Source organism: Armigeres subalbatus, chromosome 2 (genome assembly GCF_024139115.2).
Source record: "Armigeres subalbatus isolate Guangzhou_Male chromosome 2, GZ_Asu_2, whole genome shotgun sequence".
Taxonomy (NCBI): domain Eukaryota; kingdom Metazoa; phylum Arthropoda; class Insecta; order Diptera; family Culicidae; genus Armigeres; species Armigeres subalbatus.
The window spans coordinates 375,821,243-375,845,096 of NC_085140.1; the positions used below are offsets into that span (position 1 = coordinate 375,821,243).

General features: G+C 36.9%; 2 protein-coding genes across 8 annotated transcripts in view; one reads left to right on the plus strand and one right to left on the minus strand.

Annotated features, from left to right (window-relative positions):
* LOC134213115 (polypeptide N-acetylgalactosaminyltransferase 5) overlaps window positions 1–23,854 on the minus strand; it is a 261,161-nt gene that overhangs the window by 23,099 nt on the left and 214,208 nt on the right. For 6 of the 7 annotated variants that reach the window (XM_062691734.1, XM_062691733.1, XM_062691731.1 and 3 more), the window contains 5 exons: window positions 20,541–20,737; window positions 20,302–20,479; window positions 19,990–20,170; window positions 1,674–1,813; window positions 1,215–1,448 (listed from right to left, as the gene is read on the minus strand). In XM_062691734.1, coding sequence (XP_062547718.1) covers window positions 1,215–1,448; window positions 1,674–1,813; window positions 19,990–20,170; window positions 20,302–20,479; window positions 20,541–20,737 — 930 coding nt within the window. Of the gene's footprint in view, window positions 1–1,214; window positions 1,449–1,673; window positions 1,814–17,950; window positions 18,132–19,989; window positions 20,171–20,301; window positions 20,480–20,540; window positions 20,738–23,854 lie in introns of all 7 variants that reach the window. The other variant, XM_062691728.1, reaches the window with a different exon arrangement.
* Window positions 21,030–22,848, plus strand: LOC134213117 (lysosomal acid phosphatase-like). The gene is made up of 4 exons (XM_062691735.1): window positions 21,030–21,248; window positions 21,306–21,539; window positions 21,604–22,115; window positions 22,548–22,848. The coding sequence occupies exons 1-4, from the start codon at window positions 21,045–21,047 to the stop codon at window positions 22,720–22,722; spliced, it is 1,125 nt and encodes a 374-aa protein (XP_062547719.1). The 5' UTR covers window positions 21,030–21,044; the 3' UTR covers window positions 22,723–22,848.

Genomic DNA, 23,854 nt, shown 5'->3' on the forward strand with positions numbered 1-23,854 from the left:
GCGATGTGTAGTTGGCGAGAACCAGCGATTCCTCCATACTAAAAAAACGATTTTACTTAAAATGTAGTGGCGACATCTCTTAAAAATAGCACCTTTGACGATGTTCTATTGCTCGTTGCATTGTTTCAGCTGTCATTTATCCGGATACGTTGGAAAAATGCCTCCGAGAAGAACAATTTGACAGTCGTCTTCGGGCAGCCGTAAGACGAGCACCCCAAAACGCCACCATTTGGGCTGCACCCTCCGGCGACTGACAAGACCTTGGTAGACGGCTGAGATTCGAACCCATGACCGTCCGCTCATAAGGCGAACGTGTAGCCAACTACGCCACAGGACCCCCTTTCTTCTTCTTCTTCTTATTGGCATTACATCCCCACACTGGCATAGAGCCGCCTCACAGCTTAGTGTTCATTAAGCACTTCCACAGTTATTAACTGCGAGGTTTCTAAGCCAAGTTACCATTTTTGCATTCGTATATCATGAGGCTAACACGATGATACTTTTATGCCCAGGGAAGTCGAGACAATTTCCAATCCGAAAATTGCCTAGACCGGCACCGGGAATCGATCCCAGCCACCCTCAGCATGGTCTTGCTTTGTAGCCGCGCATCTTACCGCACGGCTAAGGAGGGCCCCTTTGGTAATTTTTAAAAATATTTTTATTGTTCCATTTGCAATGTCCACTTTACATTTCAACAATGAAAAATATTCCATCTAACATAAGCAGGGTGTGTGTCTATGGGGAAATATTATTTTTCAAAAATCAGTATCTCTGAAACATCCACCACGTGAAAGCTCTCCTCTTTCATATAGTGGGTAAACTAAAATGTTCTATCGAGGGATCTAGAACAATTTTTATTTTTTTCACTATTTTTGGTGCAAACTCCATAGAAATCTCAATCAATAACCGATTTAACCCCCCAAAAATGTATGGAAAAATGACCCCCGATAGAACATTTTAAAAATGCACCTACGTGAAAGAAGAAAACGTATATTTTCGTGTAGTGAGTGTTTTAGAGATACTGATTTTTTTGAAAATAAGCCTCTTCGGACAAACACACCGTGTAAGAATATAAGAAACTTATTATATCAAATAACTACATGCATTTTCAAAATTTGATTCCACACGGCGGTGTCCGATACAAAAGGACACATAATCGTGCTCAATAAATACATAAAAATAGTTTAAAACATGGGAAAAGCTAACCAACTCACCTCTTCATCGTACACCCACTCCTGGTTGCCACCCATCCCGTGGCATCGGACCAGATTGACCGGACCCAGCGCATTAGATGCGTCCAAACAGTTATCGTCGGACATCACCTGGTGCCGTTTGGTGTAGGCAAACACCTGATTGCCTCCGAGCCCGTGGCAGTAGCTGCTACCGATCTTCTCGTTCGACTTGCGTCCCATCGTGTCGAGACAGTTGCCAGATTCCACGTTTCGAATCTGTAATGTAAAATGTTCATGAGAAGGCCGAATAATTCAGTTATTGTCGTCTCCTTGAGATAGCTTGTGCTCATATCAATAGATACAGTAATGTTGGAAATGTTGATTATTTCTATATTAAAATATTAAAAACTAACATGATTTTTTTTATATAACATTAGTTGAATGGATTAGCTTTTCCAACATAAAGTTTTCATGCTTCCTATTCAAACTACATCGACATACCTCGCCCAGGAAATAGTAATCCAGTGGCATTTGACTCTCCGGGTAGATGTTCTCCAGGTACCAGCGGAAGCTCTTGCACTTTAATCGCTCGCGAAGTTCCTTCCGTTCGCTTACGTCGCCTGCGGAAGCCTTGCGAGCTCCTGAATGTGTTGCAATTTTCAATGAGAAATGTTTTCGCGTTGAGTGTTCACGAATAAAAAGCAAGGGAAAAAAGGTTAGTTCAATAATCAATTCAAATAAATTTGAGTTGTCTGCTCTTATGTGCGCTCTTTCGGTTCTACATGAAGTGAAAAAGGATGTGTGTATAAACAGTATGAATACAAAAACACAATGTAATATATGTATGTTGACACATTCGATGGCGCAAAGGAAATGCAAACAGGGATGTAGGGAAAGCGACATTTGGTTGTATTACCAAGAGTAGCAACATGTACACGAAACATACAAAAAATATTCGATTGCAGACGTAGTGTAAGCATCAGGATTGCTTATGATTATGTAGAGGAAGGACACGGATGGTATCCATGAAATATATCGACAGAATCTTAATTTAGTTTACACTGCAAGCGTCCAAGGTTGGAAAGACGATCAAAGACGGTAAAAATTACACTAAATGCGTACAAAAGCTTTTCTGGAAACATACGAAGTGTTTTGAAGTACATGGTAGTAGCATTTCCTCCCGACACACCTAATGTACCACGCGCCTCCACACACTGTCCATTCTAGATAGAGTTGTCAGCTTAAAGGTTCCCCAAACACATGCGACGCGATTCTATCACTTGACGACTGCGATTCTGTCACCGTTGGTATGGAAGCGTAAATGGAAGATTGCCTGCAGCGACCCAACGCTGGAATCGCGGCTACTAGTCTCGGCGGAATTAAAGGTTTCCCCAAACCTTCACCACGCTATAGTAGCCGTCACAGACCAACTGCGACTGTCGGTTGTCGCGACTCTGACGCGGAGTCGCTTCTTGTATAATTCAATTGATTCCATACCAAAAAGCACGACAAAGTAGGGTACAGTACAGTATAGTGTGGAATAGGAAATAAATCACTGCAAGCAGCGATTTTAAGACGGAAGGCGTGGAGCGTACGGGCCCGAATTGTTTCGAGATTAGTTTTCAAATTTATGTCTTTGGTTACTGTATAAAATTAACGATCTTTATTATTAAGATAAACTCTTAAGACTTAAGTAAAATTTGCCGTTGAAATAAACTACCAATAGCAGACAAAATTCAAACACTGTAACCTTACACTGTATCAATGAAATCTGATACGTGCGAAAAACAAACCTTTTCTGTAAACAGGATCCGTAATACGTAATGAGGCACAATTTGACTTCCCGGATCGAGATCTCTCTAATTTAATTGACAATTACATTTATTCTAGTCATTTTTGGTATTATTTCACAACGACCCAATTTTGCATCTTTCTCCAGCTGGGTCACTTGGCTACCCAATGCTGAATTCTCAGCATCGAAACCCGTGCCGGTTGTGATCCTTGATGATGCTTCACCGATAAGTATCTAACCATTTTGGACTTTACAGCATGCAGCATTTCAACAGAATAGGCAGAAGCACGTCAAATCTCCAAATCGACCCATCTATTTTCAGGGCACGGAAATGGATTGAAATGAAAATGTAGATAAATAATTTATCAAGGAAAAAAATCCATTCAACACACTGCTGCTCCAGTCGAGTGTCCCGTGAGTGCTCGGCATTGCCCCGTCCTGTTGAAGGAGGCAGGGGCGTATGGTTTAATATGAGGCTAAAGCCGATTTTCAACGTTGTTTGTAAATGTTAATAAGTTTTCCTAACATGGAACAGGAACATTATAGTGGCTAGCAAGTTTTGTTGGCAGAAATTTTGTTAACAACTTGAATGTTTGTTTTTTTTTTCAACTTTCCTAATCATTTACAAGCAACTGTCAACCAAGTGGGGTAGGTTTATTGCTAGTGGAATAAACTCATATTAGTAATGTTTCAAAGTCTATGTGATTTTTCGACAGTCAATCGAATTAAAAAAAAACTTTAATATAAATTTTTACATGAAATTTAAGAAATATTTTTTTTGACGTCGAATATTTTAAAAATGCGTGGAGGGTGATTTACTTTATTTTATTTTTTATAAAGATAGACCTCTAGGAACCTAGACATTCGGCACGACTTTAGTTTTTGAATGTGTTCTCAAAAAGTATAAGTTCCTAAACAGCCCATGATCGCAAATTTGTAACACTCGCATTTTTGTTCATTTTATAAAAAGCCTGTGAATCGTTCAGAAAGCTCAATTTACTGCATCTAATCCAACAACAGTAAAATAGGCTTTACTGTCTTGCTTATCTATTGTAAGCTAGAAATGATTGAGTTTGTGGGGAGGATTGACAAACGATTTACAAAATCAACCAAAATGCAAATGTTACAATATGCGATCATGGGCAATAGTTCTATTAAAAAAGATATCGTTTGTTTGGGTAACGTCGAACCTTCAAGGTGCTAAATTAAAATTTCCAAATTTTTTAGAACACGTGTTATCGCTTTTTCTAAAAATTAAAGCTTTGAGTGATTTGCGACACACCTAAAATCATATCCTATTGAGTCTAAATGTTACATTTTTTTATTTTATATCTCGTCTTAATTCTGCTATTTGGTTCGTAAAAAAAATCAAATTGTGTTAGGTAAAGAGTTCGCTGGAATATTTTCCATTGCCGAAGTGCGAAAAGAGTCAAGTTAATACGAAAACGACGCTTAGTATGTATAAAAAAATTTAAAAAATGTTCGAGGCATTATGCAGAAGCACGTCCTTTGCCTCAATTAGTGCGTATTGAACCATTTTCCCCTACCCGGACCATAATGGATTCACAGCCGGAGGCTGCTTTGCTGCTCATGTCATGCTCAATCTGGCTCGCCTTGTCTTAGAGCCCGCCAGCCCGACTCGTGCTGGCGTGCTGTGCGTGTCCGTGCGCCTAATGGTCGGGTATTCTCCCAAACTGCCGTCGGTTCGGTGATAAGATGGGAAAATCAAATTATTTTTTCAAGCTCCATTGTGCGTCCCTTGAAGCACAGAGGACTCGTTGTTTGAAGAATGTTTTGATACGGCACACACACCTGGTTGGGATTTTGAAGCGATACCGACCGTGTATGAAACACTCCAGTTGGGTTTGTTCACAGCCGTGATTCAATTTAACTTTTGCGCTCGAACGATTATGATTATGATTTACTTTATGTGGTAACTAAATGGAAAGTATTTTATGTTAATTTCCATCAAATTGATTCAGGAAGATACTTTCTAGTACAGTGGAGTCACCAGGAGGAAACATTTACGCAATTATTCTACCTATTCGAAAACTGATAATTCACAGACATTCAGAGTAAGTGTGTTTTGATGTTTTTCGTAGGAGTTCTTTATTCAAACAAAAGATACATATGTTCTGAAATATGTTCAATATCGGTCACTACTGACTTCCGATTTCAAACCACTTTTCGTAATTTTTCGACAGTAAGGGGCCGTACACATATTACGTAAGCACTTATGGGGGGAGGGGGGGTCTGTCGTTTTCTTATGCACCATATAAATTAAAAATCATTTGTATGAAAAAAATCTTACATGGGGGGAGGGGGAGTCGAAAAACCCAGAAAAAATGCTTACGTAATATGTGTATGACCCCTAACAGGATAACCTTGTACTATCAGGGAAAAAAAGCAACGCCCTTGTTAGGCACGTTTCCAATCTGTGCTTCTCTAGAGTACGTGGCCTAGTACTGTACCGGCAGTGATCACCAGATAAAGTGTAGTATGCATACATGTACGACGGCCTTGTTAAGCTCAGTGATTGATGGGTTTAGCACCATTTGATAGAGTTTTCCCTCTGGAGGCTGCTCGCCACTCCTCCCGTCCAGATTTGTCTTGTATTCCGTTCGACCGAGAACACCAAAGTATCAGAGTGTCAGACAGACTGTCGACCTGCCACCCAGGTTCATGCGTCACACCGACGAGTGTGACGGCGGTAAATGACGATGGCAGTACGGCCAGCAGCAATCTGCTATGCAGGCATGGCAAGTAGCTTTGGTGCCGGCTCAACTGAAACCGTCAGTGATGGTAACAAGATTGAGCTTTACTCGCACTTTTGGAGCTTGCTTTTAACCGAAATCATTTTCAATTACGTTCGGCTGCAAGAAAATAGGGTTTGGTTTACAATATGCCAAACGAAATTAGTGAAATGAGAAATTGGTCATCTTTAATTACAGACGGGTGAATTGAAGGAGGTTCTTGTCCTCCACACATTGTTACAAAGTTTTTGCTTTTCTCGTGTACGAAAAGGCTTATATCACAGACAAACAGACATAACACATTGAACATTCACTCATCAAATTCATCGTCGTTCAAATACTAACGACATCTGTTGATTTCAGTTGTTGGGCATATCACGAACCAGATGGCGGTAGTGAGCAAACGTCAAACTCGAGCAAAAACGATGCGCGCGCCACGAGTGATTGATTGGCCAACTAATGATTAATTGAATTGACCAGTAAATCAGTGAACGATGGAAATTTGACGAGTGTTATGTCTGTTTGTCTGTGCTTATATGTTCGCTAAAAAAACTGTTTGAGACTTTTTAACTATAACGTTTTTATGATAGGCTATGGTCAAAACTCTGCACAGGAGAGAAAATTTAGACACTTTATTTAGACACGAAATAATTTTCCACCCTGTATAGCCGCATATTCTAACCAAACGGCATATTCGAATTGCCAATTTCGTTAGCTTTTCCAGAGGTATCTCTCAAAGTTCTATGTTGCCTTCAATATTTTTTTTCAGATTCGAAAAATGTTCTTGAGATTCTAATGTTTATCTAATCAATATTTTCTATAATTTCCAAAACAATTTTTTATCGATCAATAAGCAAATTTTGAGATAATTCTCGAATAAGTAAACATTTGAGAAGCATTTTAAAACCTTCTAGTTACGTATATATTACAAAAACTGAAAACAAATGATTTCACTTTTAAGTTCTTTTCTATATAGGTATTTATTAAATCCGTGGTGTACGCTTAATTCTGAGTCGCAGTATAGGACGTAAAGACACTGTCATCGTTTTTTCAACAAATATTGAAATATATCAAACTTTTATTCCAAATACTGGTCATTACTAATTATTAATTTTTCCATCTTTCTGGTAACATGACGATTAAACTGCTCATCTTCCGAGTCGATTCATGTATCAATCCAATTTTGACCTTCTTCATAAGACCGGAGCTTCTCGTTAAAAAACAGAGAAAGTTAGGAAACTCGTTAAGAAATAGAAGAACCAGTATCATAGTTTTTTCAACCCTCCTTCCCCCCATGTAAGATTTTTACCATATAAATCAGGGGCGTCTCGTGGACTTTAAGTACACCTGTTCGACCATCCTGCTGAAAAAAATATGCATCAATCTGAGTGGTTTCGAATGAAAGTTGTGCATTTAATTTAATACTACAACTTTTTCAACCAAAATATTAAAAAAAAACAATTCAAATAGAAAGGATTTACAAAACAATAAACAGCTTTTTAATCTCTTTTGTTTCAAAAATGTTTTAAGTTAAGATGCAGCTCTCGAAATCTAACCGAATAAAAAAAGTTCAATAGAATTACAATAGAAATTATTGTAACATACGATAAATTTAATTGTAATTACAATAAACTCCATTGTTGCTCATAATGGAATAACAATTAAGAATATTGTTTTCCACCATAAATCCTATTATAAATGGAAGTTTTACAATAGAAAATAGGGGTTGTTTGTTACCGTAACAATAAAAGAATCGTTTATTTCCTTATAAATTATTATAAATTTTTGCCATTACAATAGAATTTATTGTAATTCAATTGTCAATATTTTGCTGTCAATAGATTTTATTGTATGTTTATTGGAACAACTAACTTGACTTGACTACAGTCTCGGCTCTTTCCACCATTCATTCATAGTATCATTATTTGATGCGAATCCAGATTGTGACGACCAATGAGTCATATTTATTGCTCAATGTTATATATTATATATTATTGCTTAAATGTTTTTGATGCATATTCATCAGGAGAAAAAAGAAAAACAAACCATTCCAAATCATCGAATTATGAACGAAACCGCACGCAGCGCGCCTTTTGGCAAAGCACAGCCCGACAATCCAATCGAGTCTAACTGAAGGTAAGTCGCACAGAAGGACCAATCTTCAAAAAGACGGTCAAAAACCATTTTTTCGAAAAGTAACTTGAGTCATAGGTTGTTAGTAGAATACTTGACGATGATGTAAACATAGTTTTGAGTCATTTTATTCGGGTGGATCTTACCTTTACATTCAATACAAATTGAGCATGTTGTCGATTTTTAATTCTGTTAAATCTTGTAACATTTATCTTACTGCTTCATTATGTTGGCCACAACGTATAAATCGCCCAAACCTATCATATGTGGCGCCATTACAAAGTGTAGCCCTAAAACTAATAAAGCCACGCTTAAACGTTCGTAAATTATTTTTGATCGCGTAGAAAGTACTCGGTCATTATTATGTATGAAATTATTATTGTATTATCTTTCAGCTGTATTCATTGTAAAATTTAAAAGGGTACCCATCAATGAAATTCACACTGAAGTTTCATTTTTTTTGTCAGGAATCCAATCCTGAAGAAATTAGGTTTCGCCACCCTCCGCCCGCTCAGTTATTTCGGTTTTACTAGCTTTGGTCTTGCCAATCAATTTTGATAACTTGAACTTCTCTTTCTACTTCTCATTTGCCCCATTGTAATGATTTGACATCAGCTTAAAATTGTCTAGGGGTCGTACAGTTATTGGGTGAGCATTTTTTTGGGGGTTTTCGACTCCCCCTCCCTCATGTAAGATTTCTTTCATACAAATGTTACATGGTGCGTAAACAAACGATAGAAGCCACCCCCTCTCCCCCATAAGTGCTTACTTAATATGTGTACGCCCCCCTAGCACCATTTGTTCTTGGCTCACGCATACTTTTGTTAACGGAAGAAGCACGAACCATCATCAAATCGTCATCATTTCATCATTGAATGCTTAATCTTTTTCCTACAACAAATATGATTTTGAAAAAGTATCACCGGCGCGTGCTTACTCGCAATCTACATGCTGATACATTTACAGTTACATCAATCAACTGAAAACCGAAATACGCCGCGCCAAAGTTGCGAGATGATAATGCTAGAAAGAGACGAAAGATAGGAGAAATAACACGGTGTTTAGTGCCTCCCCGAGTCACCTTAAGGAAATCCCACGTGAACATTAGTTCTTACAGTCTCCTGCGCTCTGAGATTTTGAAAATATTGATAATGAAAGTAGGATAAACTATCAAGTCATGTTATGTCTAGTCGCAATGGATAATTTCAGAACAGGATTTTATTTCATCCCTTTTTTCCTTTTTTGAGCTTATGGCATATGCTACATTCGAACTTAGCCTTTACTACAGTTTGCTACCATTTACTACATGCAGAAACGTCAAAACAAAATAGACCCCATGATGACAATGATGATTTCATCATTTTTTTGTATCCAATCAACAAAAGACATGACATTGTCTGTTTTGTTTGTTTTCCTTAAATTGGCCAATTCGCTTCGATTCTGATGAATAATCTGCCTTTTAAACATGAGTAGCAGACTATACAAAATCAATAGTAAACTCTTTTTTTTATTCATACCGAATCAGTTGTTTGTAGTATGTTCGAAATGTGTAGTGTAGTAAAGTCCCTTTTATTCATACGAACCGAACATGTTCCACAAGTGACGTTTACTACTCAAAATGTAGTAAACTCGAACTTACTACTTTTTATTCATACACGCACAGAAATAAATTGTAAACTTTACAAAATACAGGGTCAAATTCGACAAACTTGTTTGTTATCTCAGGGCTTACAAACATTTTTGTTGAATTCAACCCAATATGTTTGTTGTTCCAACAATCATGATAGTTATACATTTTATTTTGACGTTTTGTCGTTTTAACAATATTTTTATTAGTTTAACAAACGTGTTTGTTAAAACCACTATATTTTTTGTAGAATTGTCAATATTTTTTCTTTACATTTGAGGTTAAGTTACGAACACACAAATATTTTACAAAACAATATATTACAATTTTTATTTGCAGACTATAGTTCATGCTATTATAAATAACACTTCAGTTTTTTTAGATTGCGTATCCATTACAATAGGGCCCCAACCTCGGCCCAATCATCTTTTTTTCCATTCGTCTGATGAGAAAGATATAACGGGATCAAACTGAGGCATTTGCTAAAAGATGGAATATTTATATTTATAAAATAATAGATATTTGGCTTTATTTTTAAATATATACTTACTTCTACGTTTAAAAAACAATTTTGATATCCATTACACTTTCGATTGTTACTTTCCATGTCACTTTCCACTAGAAAAAAATTCACGCGGAGTCACTTTTCCCATTGCAACTGATTTGGCATTTGGTACGCTATTAGCAGCCATATTAGTTTTCTTTGACAGATTATATCCACAAACCAATTTGTAAAAGTAAACATAATTTATGGCGAAATCAACAAAATTGGTTTGTTGACATTACAAATTTTGATTTTCATTGAAACAAACGGTCATGGTTGGATTCAACAAACCAATTTGTTGAATCAACGTAACAAAATTTCTATGCGTGTACGACCCATTTGTCATGGTGCAAAGCTTTAAATTTTACTTCTATGTAGCAGGAAAATAATGAAAAGCGTACATATCGACGTTTTCGTGCAAATACTGGTACAACTCAAAATACTTCATTCTTGACATTTTGATTGCAAAGCACAGACAACTGTATAAAGTAACACTTGACAAAGACCCAGGTCGAAATTCACAATGCATCAAAAGTATGCTTATGTTAAAGTTTGACAATTTTTAGAAAAAAAATGTATACCTCGAATTTATTGATTTTTTTCAAGTTTTTTATAAGTAATCCTAATGTATCAACACATACAAAAATATCCATGGAATTCGAAATATTTACAAAAACATTGTTTTTTATTGAAATATTTTAACGTTGTTTCTGAACATTTTCATATTTCGAGTTGTGCCTGTATTGCACGAAACCATTGACATAGGGAAAAATATTTTAAAAAATTACAAAGTGGTTCATTACCGAAGAGGGAAGCAAAGCGGATCGGACTAGTCATCAGCATGTCGAAGACGAAGTAGGAAGGAACTGTTCAATACACATGCCTTAAGCTTTTTTCATGTTTTACAACTTTTACCAAGAATATCGAACCTTTACAGCGCACTAAGGGGTAACTGGACCAAAATCCTGGCCAAAATTATATTTCGGCGTTTTCTAATAGGTTTTGCATTTATGATGCAAAAACATAGTAACAATCGATTTTCGAATATTTTTACAGGTGCAAATTCACCTACCAGTGATATATGACCTGTCTTGATATGTTCAAAAATTAAATTATAAACTGATACAGAAGCGACAGCTCCATGACAGTTCATTTTTTCACTCACTTTTGTCCTTAATTCGCGTGGGAAACGTGAAAAATGAAAAATCTCGCGTAGCATTTGATAAGGGCCTATTACAGAAAGGTAAACATTAATCGATTCAAAACAAAACATTAGATTTTCAACTTCCATTTCACAAGTTTATTATATTTTTAGCAGCGAAAGCTACCCAGAACGTACAATCAACACTGATTACTCACGCATAACATCAGTTGCATCGGAAAATTTGAAATTGATTAAACAAAAGTCTGGCTCAAGATTTTTTTATGTACAGGTTATCGGACTTGTCAATATCCCCAACTCAGCCATCTTGGATTTTTGTATGGAATTTATGCTCGGTCGTTTACGTTTTGCACTGAAAATGCATGTTTCCCACCCGCGCTGGTTATTCCCATCTACTGACGAAGTCGGATAACCTGTACATAAAAAAAAAACTTGGTCTGGCTATTATTTTTGCACCCTTATGGGTCGTTCATAAACTTCTTCATCTTACAATAACATAGGATCGATTATTTTTGGAGAGGAAATGTTTCTTTCTATTTCCTGTTTTGGTCCTATGTACAAGGTTGTCTCAAGTCGTTACTTCACTTAAGACCAAGTAGACTGCTTATTCGAATTGTTTCTATTTAGCTGAAGTGGCACTTGCCCGTTTTATCCCCTACCCCATATTATTTCTTTGCTTCAACTTGTCTACATAATATCAACTCTGATGTATTTAAGTTATATCGAGATTTACATATCTGTTGTCAATGCAATCGCCAAATTCAATCCAGCTTTTTACGCTAGCTATAATTTTGTTGAGGGGTTATTCAATCATGACATATGCTGTGTACAGCAGTATCAAAGTAGCCTTGAACTTTAATTTGTTTCTCTATCTGTCATAAATGTTTATTCCAAAAAATATGCTACCATATCAAGGTAAATTTCTTTTCATTATAATTATTATTTTCATTAAAGATTATTCAGATGCACATGAGATTGATAAACATGGTGCATCTGACGTGGAGTCGGTAATCAACTATTGTTTGTGCTGCCTTCGCTGCACTTTCGGGAGTTGCTATTCAGAATGAGCAGATTAATCGAAAACTTACGCATAAAATATCTGACCATTGCCTACGGCAACTAATGAGAAGAGTTTCTTGTTGGTTTCTCGAGACGCTGTTAAAAAAATGACTTATAAATAAATAATGACTAAACCTCACTTTTTAAATAAGGTGAAACACCGAAAATCTTACAATCTATTTCTAGCTCAAATGGTGAACAAGGGAATTGGAATTACAAAGTCTTTTATCTGCATGCAGCATAAAATATTGATGGAATTTCTGGGCGTTCATAAAGTAGGTACTTCAAAATTCACGAGAAACGGGGTTTGGAGAAGCGTTATGACCTATACAAAAAGTTAAAAAGCTCAACACAAAAAGTGTGGCATAAGGAATACGAGGTTTGAATACCGTATCGTATTCAGAGCTAGTTTACTTCTGTATTCAAGGAGTGAAGTGAGGTAGCTGGCAGCTGTAGCACTAAGCCCGGTAAATCGCTGTTGGGTGCGGATAGCTTAAAGGAATAAATCAGCAATAGCCAGTTAACTTTCAAGGTTTATAAAAAGCTAGGGTCGAAAAAGGTCATATAATCAACCAGCAGATAATATTTATCACCTATAGGAATCGTCTATGCATCCGATCCTATTGTACCAATGTGCCTGGATCACATAATGAGCAAAACCAACGTTGATCTTATGGAAGGAACATGCCTACAATCATTAGCCACCCGAGCCCCAAAAACACACGAAGATTTGATTGTAATTTCTTTTTCGAGTAGGTTTATTCAATTATCCAGAGAGGAAGCATATAGGCAATGTTCAGCAGTCAGCAGCTCTTCTACCACCCACCTAGAATAAGACAGAAAATTAATTGAAAAAAATTTAAAATCGAAAACGAAAAGATCCCAGATAAAAACATTATTCGTTTTGACGTTTCCAAGTAATCAATATTATTTTAAAGCATACTTTGATCAAATTTCAAAAAAATTATAGTGGACACAAGAAATGTCAAAGGGGGTGATTCAAAGTTTATAGCATCACCTGCGTAAAAAGCTGAATATAATTGATATCTAGATTTTTCATAAGATTGGTTAGTGGGAAGGAGATGAAAGATAATGGAGCATGCGCTCTGCTTTGTAGAGATTGAAATGAGCAGCAGATGCCCCAAACTAACATTATTATTTGAGGGTTAGGTTACAAAATTGTATTGAAAAGTTTTTTTTTATCGGCTCCGTAAAGCCCTACAGCATTTGAGCCTACCAAATGAACAAATGAATAACAAAAAATAGAGTATGTTACTATTGTATTCAATCATGTCTATGTGTCAAATGCCTCGAAAACCGGAAAAAGTTATCTGCGGAAATTGTTTGCCTATATACTGTTGAAAACAATGGCGGAAAATATGAAAACAACCTATTTTGAAGTCACTCGCAAATTCGTTTGCGGACGAGTGTGGGTGATCTTTAACCTGCAATAGAAAGATGAAAGCCTATATTTCCATGTGTGAACAATCTCGTAGCGGAATACGAGGGAGTACTTTTACTTTTTTTTAATAATGAAGTTTGTTAAAAAATGTCAAAAACTCCATGTTATTTATGTTTATGAAAAAATATCTTAATGTTAAATATAATTCATTTCAACTCATGGAGGTCCTAGGGCAGTTTATATATGATGTTTTGTGTACTATAAACCTAACATTATATGTGTTGTTTAGATTAGTCAATAGTGGTAACTGATCTTTGTCTTACGGCACGCTAAAAACCTTCAAATTTACATGATTTTTGATAGGTTGTCATTCATACTAATAAGGAACAAAGATAAAAATTTCAATGACACATAATGGGGATAATATTGAAGAATATTCTAAAAATGTAGTAGTATGCAAAAGTTCGAAAAACGAGAAAGGCCAGCCATTTGTTCTAGCTACTCCACCGTGCAGCGTGCAGATGCTACATTTTACAACGATTTCGCCTAAAAATAGACTGGGGCTAAACGCCTACAAAAGATTATACGAGTGACTTCATGATATTGCACTGTTCTCCGCTACATGATATAAACAGGTTAAAGCGGTGATAAATAGAGGCGGTTGATTCATGTACTTGGCCTCGATACGCTAATGATACCAATAGAGAAATTCGGACACGCATCGTGGCAGGAAATCGTACGTACTTTGGACTCCGCCAAATGCTCCGATCGAATAGAGTTCGCCACCATACCAAACTAATTACCTCAAAAATGCTCATTAGACCGGTAGACCTCTACGGACATGATACCTGGAGGACCAACGCACATTTGGAGTTTTCGAAAGAAAAGTGTTACGTATCGTCTTCTATGGTGGGCTGCAGATGGTGAAAAATCAGAAGACTGTGGTGCGCCGTGCACGTAACCAGAATGACGGACAATAACCCTGTAAAAATGGTTCTCGATATCGAAATTTGGATAAATTTGAAAAGCGTTTGGATCAAATCCTGATTTGGTTGTATTCAATTTCACTCCAGGGTCATCCGCATTCCGCAATTAATGTAATCTCTTGGGTGCTGATAATTCATGGTTTTATTCATCTGTTTCAAAAGTGACAAATAAACAAAAACAGACCTCTGCAAAAAGTATTTAAGATCTCTCCTTAACACATTGTAAATTTTAAGGCTTCGAAACACAATCTCAGAAAAAAAAATTAAGTAGTACATTCTGGCGCACCTGAAAAAAAGTTATCTTCTAGAACTAGAACAAAATCGGTATTTTCCAATTTCTGCGATGAGTTTCCTGTCATCGGTCGTAGGATTTTTGTTATGTTGACAAATGGAAAATTGGCAACGTTTTGAACATTAAAAATCAGGTGCTGTGGTACTTACTTAGCGAGAGGCCACTGACTCAAGTACACCCTCATAAGTACCAGAAAGTCGGATAATGGGGAAGATATTCGTTGGGTCAGGATTTGTCTGTAACTGACAATGTGACCATGGTAGGTCTCATCGAGTATACCCCGTTAGGCCTAAGTACATTAGACATAATTGATGTTAGGCATAACGGACGATAAGCATGATAACCGTTAGGCATACAATGCTCCAAAGAATTGCCCATGGCATAAAGAAGGCTGAAATATGCCTAACGAACTAATAATAATAACGAACGACTAATGTCCTTATGCCTAACGTAGCGGACCCGATCATAATGCATGACTTTGCAAACAACGGCGTAGGATTGCTAATCCGGAGATGCAGATCTCGATTCTCCCCAGTCAACATTTTTATACCTATTGCTATTGATATAGGTCATCATATACACATAAGATATTATGTATATAATGCACCGAATCGCTATATACCTACTAAAGTGGAGGCCATATACGGGCTAAATAACGACTTTCTAGAGTTTCATGGCAACGATATATACGACTTAGTGAATATTTGGAAAAATAAATGGTAACAACCCTGTCTCGAACATTTGACCTCTGGAACTAAAGGCTGATGCTCTACCCTTGCGCTACTCAGCAACTCTTGAAAAGCAGCAAAATTTTGACAATCATAATCTAGATGGCGAGTTATTATTGACAAGAGCTTCAGTGTACGATATGAACTACATTGATACCATTCGGATCCCTTGTTGTTGTGCTTACAAATGTGGCTTGAATCGTATATGATAACAACTTATGATTATCCTGATAATGTTCGTACATAATAACGATTGCGCATCATTCCAAACGATTCAACCCACGTATAAACGATTATGAAATGTCAACATCAGCCTTTCATCGTGTTTACTCTCGAACTGTGTTTACAACTTAATTACATTTTAGTTTTTCGATAAATTGTTAGTGCAGATATTGAGCGATACTGGTTGGTAGTGAAAAAGTACACCGGCAATAATCGGAATTTTGGCAGATCTGATGGAATGAAGTAAGTAATTTTGAAATTAATTCAATCGGTAAGGTTCAGTGGCTCAGTGCTCAACGCGCAGAAGGTGGAAGCTATATACGTACAACGCACATCGGTATATGATTTGCATGACAATATTTGTATACATAAACGATATTTCCGATTTGATCCGATAAAACTGATATTGTTTATATAGGTTTATAACTTCCATAAACGCAATCGTAAATATTGCTTACACTGGTATCATATACAATAATATTCATATTTTAGCCATCTATATAAGCAGTCATATACGAATGTGAAAGAAAATAGCAATATATTCGATACAATTTATCATTTCATATACGATATGTGGTTTACTGGGTCGGTCCGGCTGAGAATGCTCTCGAGTATGAACAAGATACATATTCATGCGATTGGCGGGCATTAGTTTAGCTTTTAATTAATAACTGATAGAACACTAATTGAGAAAAAGACCAAGTTCCAGTTGGAATGTAGAGCCATTGAAAAAAAATAGTTCAAGAATGTTGAGAAACCAATAGTATGATTGTAAAGAGGCTAATAAAATGTTTCGTATAGCATTACCACATTTGGAAATATAATACTGCGCATGAGGAAATATCAACATAATTGTGTTTTTGTATTCGTAGGAAATGAATTAGCGAACGCTTCATTCAGTGTGCTAGAAAAAACTATAATAAAATGTTGCATTGAAAGCTTGAAGATATTCAGTGAACGTAACGAAACAAAAATAAGAGTTTATAACAATTCGTGCGAATAACATTTGCAAAAACGTGAAAAACAATTCCTATTACGCGAGTGAATTTGAAAGTGTGTGCTTGTGCAGTCAAGTACGGTGTCGGTCAGTGCAGAGTACAGTGAGTCAAATTTGTAGAATTATTCGAATAATATTGTGTCAGATTATTTATCAGTAGAAAAATATAGTATCCACAAACATATTGTACAGCTGAATAAGTTTAATATTTTTTTTCGAATGCGCAAAAGGGTTACTAAAGCTTGAATGGAATAAAACAAAAATATCATTCTCATCTATTTTTTTTCTATAAAACATTTTATGGAATCAAAAAAAATGGCACATATTTCAATTAGTTAGCACCCACAGCTTGACTAGGAGCATATTATCATAAATCTAGAATAATAATTTGTACTGATATTTGATTAGTCAAGGTGAGTACGGTTAATTTCGAAATGAGTGTATTTGTTAAGGTGCATATCAAGTAGCGGAATTGAGAATAAAAGTACGAACTTCTTACGAATAGACTTATGAAAAAAAATCTCTGATGGAAGCATTAGCCACCCCATACGCATACATATAGATTTGTCTTTGTAGGTTCAATAAATTTTTCAAACCGCATTCCGAACTTATTCATACATGCAGCATTTATCCCCAAAATATGAATAGAGTGCACATATAAATCCCACTCCAGCAAAGTGTAACGAACCATGCTAAAAGTCGTCATTCACCGGGGTAAGTAGTGATGCTTTGCTACCAGGATACGGAAATGCATTTGGTGGTTTGTTATTTGCCAGTTTTGGCATCATGAGGGGGGGCAAGCAGATTTGTATTTATATTGTACTTTGGGAATGCAATATTTTACATCAATACCGTATGCACTCGACTTCGACGACATGGTGATATACATCTGATGTGAACAATAAATACTTCGATAAAGCAATATATTCCCAAAGCGGATTACCAGATAGCAAACAGAAAACATGCACCATAGAACACTTATAAACTAGCAGAGAGCCAAATCAAAAAGCAAAACAAATCACATTGATTTGTGTATCTACATGAAAAGGAAGATGTATGGAAAAAAATCTATCAACTAGACCTGGGTTAATATTGTAGTAAAATTCACTCCAACCGTCGAGCCAAACTTCGGCTAGACGGGCGTTATTCTTGTTAACGATCTGCGATGTACCACCGGGGAAGGAGTACGGCGTCGATTTGCGGAAAACGTGGCCAACCCGCGAACAGGGTGCAATTTCCAACGTACCACCGCACATCCACACCTGACGTTCAACAATGGATCAATATTCATTCGATGTTAGTAGCACAACACAACACACGCACAACAAGGTGGTGGTGGTGGCAGTGGCAGTGTGTGTGGGATTTGAGGTAAAAGAACGTTAAGTTAACGTTAGGCGATGATGATCATTGGAAACCCCGGCAAGAAAGAGAAAGATAAAACAGATTTCTATGCGTTAGTCTACGACGAAAAAACAAATGGATTTTTTTTAGAAAGCTAGAATTATACTCAAAATGTAACGTCATTATTGTTGTTATTGTCAAAAATGAAAAAGAAAACAACAAAGGAAAAGAGAGAAGCAAAATCACAGTGGGCGGCAATATGGCGGCGTTTTTAAAGGATCTAATGAGATGTAAAATTAGGAATACAACTTAAAACGCGACATTTAAACTTATAATATATGGCCATAACATTAGGATGATTCAAATACCTTATTTAGGAATTATTTATATTATCAAACGGGTTTGGGCCGAATGATTTAAAAAATTTCTTGTAACTTTTTCCACAAGCAGGATTTATAGATATGTGGACCAAAATAAAATCAAATATCTGGGTTGACTACAAATTTTGAAACAGACACCATTTTTTTTAGTAAAAACGCAATCGTTTTTTCTTATCAATCTAGAAAACAATGAACTGGTAAACTGCCCATAAATTCATAACAGTCCCATGTTTCCTATCTACATGGGGCTGTTATGTATTTATTGGCAGTAAAAGTATTTCACGAAATTTTCCACAGCTAAGAAAAATTTGTATAGTAAAAGTCAGAAAACTATGCCTCAACTCGTCAAAAAAAATTTAAAAAAATCTTTTTATATTTAAAAAAATGGCTCTATGTGGTTACTTTATAATCAAACAAGTACAACATTTTGCTTAGAACAGGATCAAATTATAGATCGAAAAAAAATAGTGGAACGGAATGGTAATACAAGCACAAGCGTAATTAGTTTCTTTGCAACAAAACGCAAAGCCAGTATCGTCATCCAATAATTTTATGAATTCTTCAACAAATATTTCATTTTATAATTCATTCCAATGTAAGATCTACGACAATGAAAGCCTTGAAATAGGTATTTGAATCATCTAAGAGCCAGATTTAGTTGAAGTAATGACGGATTTTTCAGATTTACTTCTTTAATGACCAGCCAAAACCGACGAATTTTTTTCAATATTAAGATCGAGTGGCTTATTCTCAATAACATTATTTAAGAACACTAATGAAACAAAACCCGCCAAAGCCGTCATTACCCCTATTAATAATCATTTCATTCTTTCGTCAAAAAACACCCATTGCATTGTATACTGCCACTCTCTCGTAGACACCGGCTAGTTTTACTTTTCCGTTAAAACACAATGTGAGACCACATAGAATCTACATCACGCTAAATAAATAAGTTGAAGAGATGCTGTTATGACAAAAGAAAAGCGAGGAAAGTTGTCCATGGAACTAAATAGGAAGAGAACTACGGTATGGAGCTGAAGTGTTAAATCGTCTGCATTCTGATTCACTGGTGGGTCTCGCAACTATACTCTAAAAACATGTCGACGCAGGGTGTGTTGTATGTGTAAAATGTGCGTGTAAAATCCTAAGGTGTCTTTGCTGCAACAAGCACGCGTGTGAATCAACTCGAAACACGAATCTAAGAAATCCCTAATGGAAGCACTGCTGCACTGCTTTGCTGGATGAAACTGTTCGCATGATTATAATTGTAGTTTTAAATCTTTGGGAATAGAATGTTTCAGTGTTAGCAGTTGGAGGAAAGTTCATGGTTCTGTGTAGTGTATGTTTCTAAGGATGAGTTAGCTGCCTGAAAGTAAGAACAAAACATCTCTATTCGAACCTGGACTCATTTGATAGTAAAACTCTTTCCACTCATCCAACCACACTTCGGCGACACGAGCTGCATTCTTCAGGACGATATTAGCGACCCCTCCGGGGAATGTGTAGGGTGATTTGTCTCGGAAAACGTGGCCCACATGGGAACAGGGAGCGATCTCTAGTATGCCACCACATTGCCATATCTACGCTCATCGATAGACATTTGAACGAATGTTTTTTTTTTGTTTTTTTAGGAAGTCGATAAGTATTAAATAAAATAAATCATAACAGATTGAAAATCAAAACTAAAATGCCACTGCTGTATGGTACTTACCCGGAACGACATTTCAAGATTTTCTCCACCCCAGATGTCCATGCCTTCGTCATACGAACCTATCTCATAGAAGTAGTCCCGATCAATCGAGAACAGTCCACCGGCCATGGTCGGTGTTCGGAGTGGAGCTGTCCGATCATGGTTCCGCCGTTGCATTTCGCGAGCTGGTACTCGATACCTAAATAACCCAAATGTATCCCAATCAGTGCACTATTTTGGACATGATAAATCAGCCTTACCATCGGAAGTTGAGCTTCCAATTGAAGCCGCCCCACGTCTGATCAGAAGCGGTCACGTATTCAAACGTTTCATCCGATATCACATCAATGATGGGACACACGACAGTCTTACGGTCTAGCACGATACGCGCCAGCAGTGGTTCCAGCCATCCTTCCGTGCATTCACAATGTGCGTCCAGGAAGGTTATCACTTGACCCTGGATAAGAGTGATAATATTAACAATGAATTAGTTAGATAATGGGAAGCTCCGCATGACATGTTAAAATCAAAATACGAAAAAAGGAAATTGAATACACAATATAGTAGACATCATTCACCGTTATTATTCATGGAAAGGAAACGCAAACAAAACGCACGGACGATGTCTTAGATTACTCGAATTTATAAACTATGTCAATCATTATCTCGTTCCATAATCGTGAGCTATAAAAGGTAGTTAAACAAAAATCGCACTGGAGGCATTCCTCGGTAGTAGGACATGCAATCATAGTCGCTTTGGAATCATGAGGTTCCGCTACGTGTTTTCAGTTTTCTTAGTGATAGTTGTCTACATGACTGAAACAGTATCTAGTCGATCACCAAATAGTGATTCGTTGAGAATGGTTCTCGCTCTGTTTCGTCATGGAGCTCGCAGTCCAGTGCAGTCGTTTCCAACGGATCCACATGCAGACTATCCATGGATTAAAGGAAAGGAAGAGTTGCAACCAGTAAGGATTTATGTCATAAAGTTATTGAGCACAGTTTCATGGTATTGCTATCGGTAGCTTGGGTTCGAGCAAATGTATCAGCTCGGTATAAACATGCGCCGTCGTTACAAGTTCTTCATCCCAGGTGACACAGTCATGAGGAAGCGTAGTATTTATACCGTTAGCAGTTGTCTGCAACGCTGCATTGATAGTGCACAATCGTTTCTTACGGGCTTTTTGAAGACGTCAAATAGTTCCACAATCCGAAAGCAACCTGTGCCAATACATGTTATCCCTCCGGATCAAGACACCGTAAGACTAACGCCAACAATAAATACCAATAACAATAAATATTACAATATTTACATTTTTCCAGTACATTCGACAGAATAGAACCTGTGAAAAGGTAAAACTGATCACATCACAAGAAAAGGCAAACAATAGATCATTCCTAGCTTCATTATATCGCCAAGCTGCTGTCTTGCAGAAGGTCATCTCCGCGGAAGTAGGTACACCCATTACTTCGACTTATGACACGGCGTTGATTTGCGATTCGTTGGATGTATACAACACCTTCGGCTTAGAATTACCCAACTGGGCGCACAAAATCTTCCCCGGCCCGGCGCGGGAATTCCTGCAAGCATTTCTGCTCAGTTATTCAGCGACACCGGAACTGAAACACATCCGTGGTGGAGCGATTTTAACTGAATATCTAAAGCATATGAAAGCCAAACGCGATGGTCGCAGAAAGTACAACCAACGACTATTCTTCTATTCCGGTCACGATCTAACACAGGTCAATCTGTTCAACAGTTTAGGCATGGAGGAGCAGGCAATGCAGCGACCGGAGCTTGGATCGGCGATTGTTTTTGAGTTGCACAAAAATCAAATCCTATGCAGGGATGTTATCGATCATTTAGCAATCTGCCTTCGATCATTTAGTAGTTTTTCAATAACTCATTCCAGAGGCCAAATTTCAAAATGTGTTGTATGGTGGACTTCTAGTGCAAAGATTTATTTACAACTTTGCCTAACAGTTCGTTGTTTGAATTTCACTAATAACGGAGCTATAGCGCTAGTAGCAGTAACTTAGACTAAATGATTGCATGTTTGGTTATCATTTAGTATAAGTATAGCAACTAGCACCGTAACTCCTTTAGCAGTGGAATTCGAACATCGACCTGTTTAGGAGAGTTGTAGTAAAACCTTCGCTCTAAAAGTCGACCATACAACACATTTTGAAATTCAGCCTCTGGAATGAGTTATTGACAAACTACTAAATGATCGAACGCAGATTACTAAATGATCGATAACATCCTTGATCCTATGGAACGATTGGGAGCTTCGTATGATTCACTACAGGAACTCTTCAACGTTGGATCCCACAGAATTGACAATACCGAACTGTCCTAAGCCATGCTCTTTGACCGAATTTGAACAGATAGTTAAGCCGCTGTTACTCGATGACTACGATGAGGTGTGCTCGAATTGGTAGTAAATAGCATTTGAATCACTTGTCGTAAGACGAGTTTGTACAATCCCATTTAATTCCATTTAATTTCCATTTAACTCCATAATTGGGATTGTACAACCTCGTCTTACGACAAGTGAAGACATTCCACTAAAAAGCTCAAAATAATTTTCTTAGCATTTGAATGTCTTCTGTTACAAACCGTGTATGCTCCGAAACACTTCCAAGTTCAATGAATCTCCGTGAGGCAACAGGGTATTCTACTCGGCAGATTGCTGCCTTTTGCATTTTGTTTTTCTCATAAGCTCATTGAAGGCGCGCCCCTTATCAATCACAACTTACTTTTTTCACAAGAAAATCGAAACAGTAATACTGTTTTTCGGCCATCGAAGCACTAAACATATCTGAGTCTTGCTTCAAGAATATCACCAGTAAAGCACCAAACTCGGGGTTTAGCTCTAGAATTTTAGAAGTAACAAGAATTACTGTGTGTCCCTCGAACTACCAGTTCAAGAAAAGTATAACTCGATTTTTCCAGCAGTCAATTCATCCTAAAACAATGCCTCCGTTTTTTTAAACTAATTGCTAGAAAAGTTGTTTTCGCTGCATACACCTCCAACAAAGGAATTTGAATGTTTCAACCATTTGCAGGGTAAAGTTATTTTTGTTATACGTCCTGAATTACCACAACTTATTGTCATAGCTCGAAAAATGGATTTATCTGTGGCTCGGTTTGGTAGATCTTACACCACAAAACACTACGCAAAAGTGATCTACCATATGGTATCGCCTCTCGCATACAAAGGACACTTAGTACTTGAATCATTTGTTTGAGAAACTGCATATATCCATTTTACACAATTTCGAGAAACCAACAAAAAAATGTTCTTGAACATATTAGCACCAAATCTTTCGAATTCTTCGATACAGATCAATAGTTTTTGGCAAAACTCAACAGCCTGGGGCACTTGCAGTACGAAACCTGCAAGCAATACTCCATAATTGCTCTTTAAAATGCGTGCATATTTGCAGTTTCGCAAACAAACAAAAAAAAATCATACTTTCATGAAGATTTTTTTCCGTATTTTTCAACAGAATACAAGGATTCAGAATATATAAAAATCTCATTTTTACAAAATAAAAAACTGATATCCCG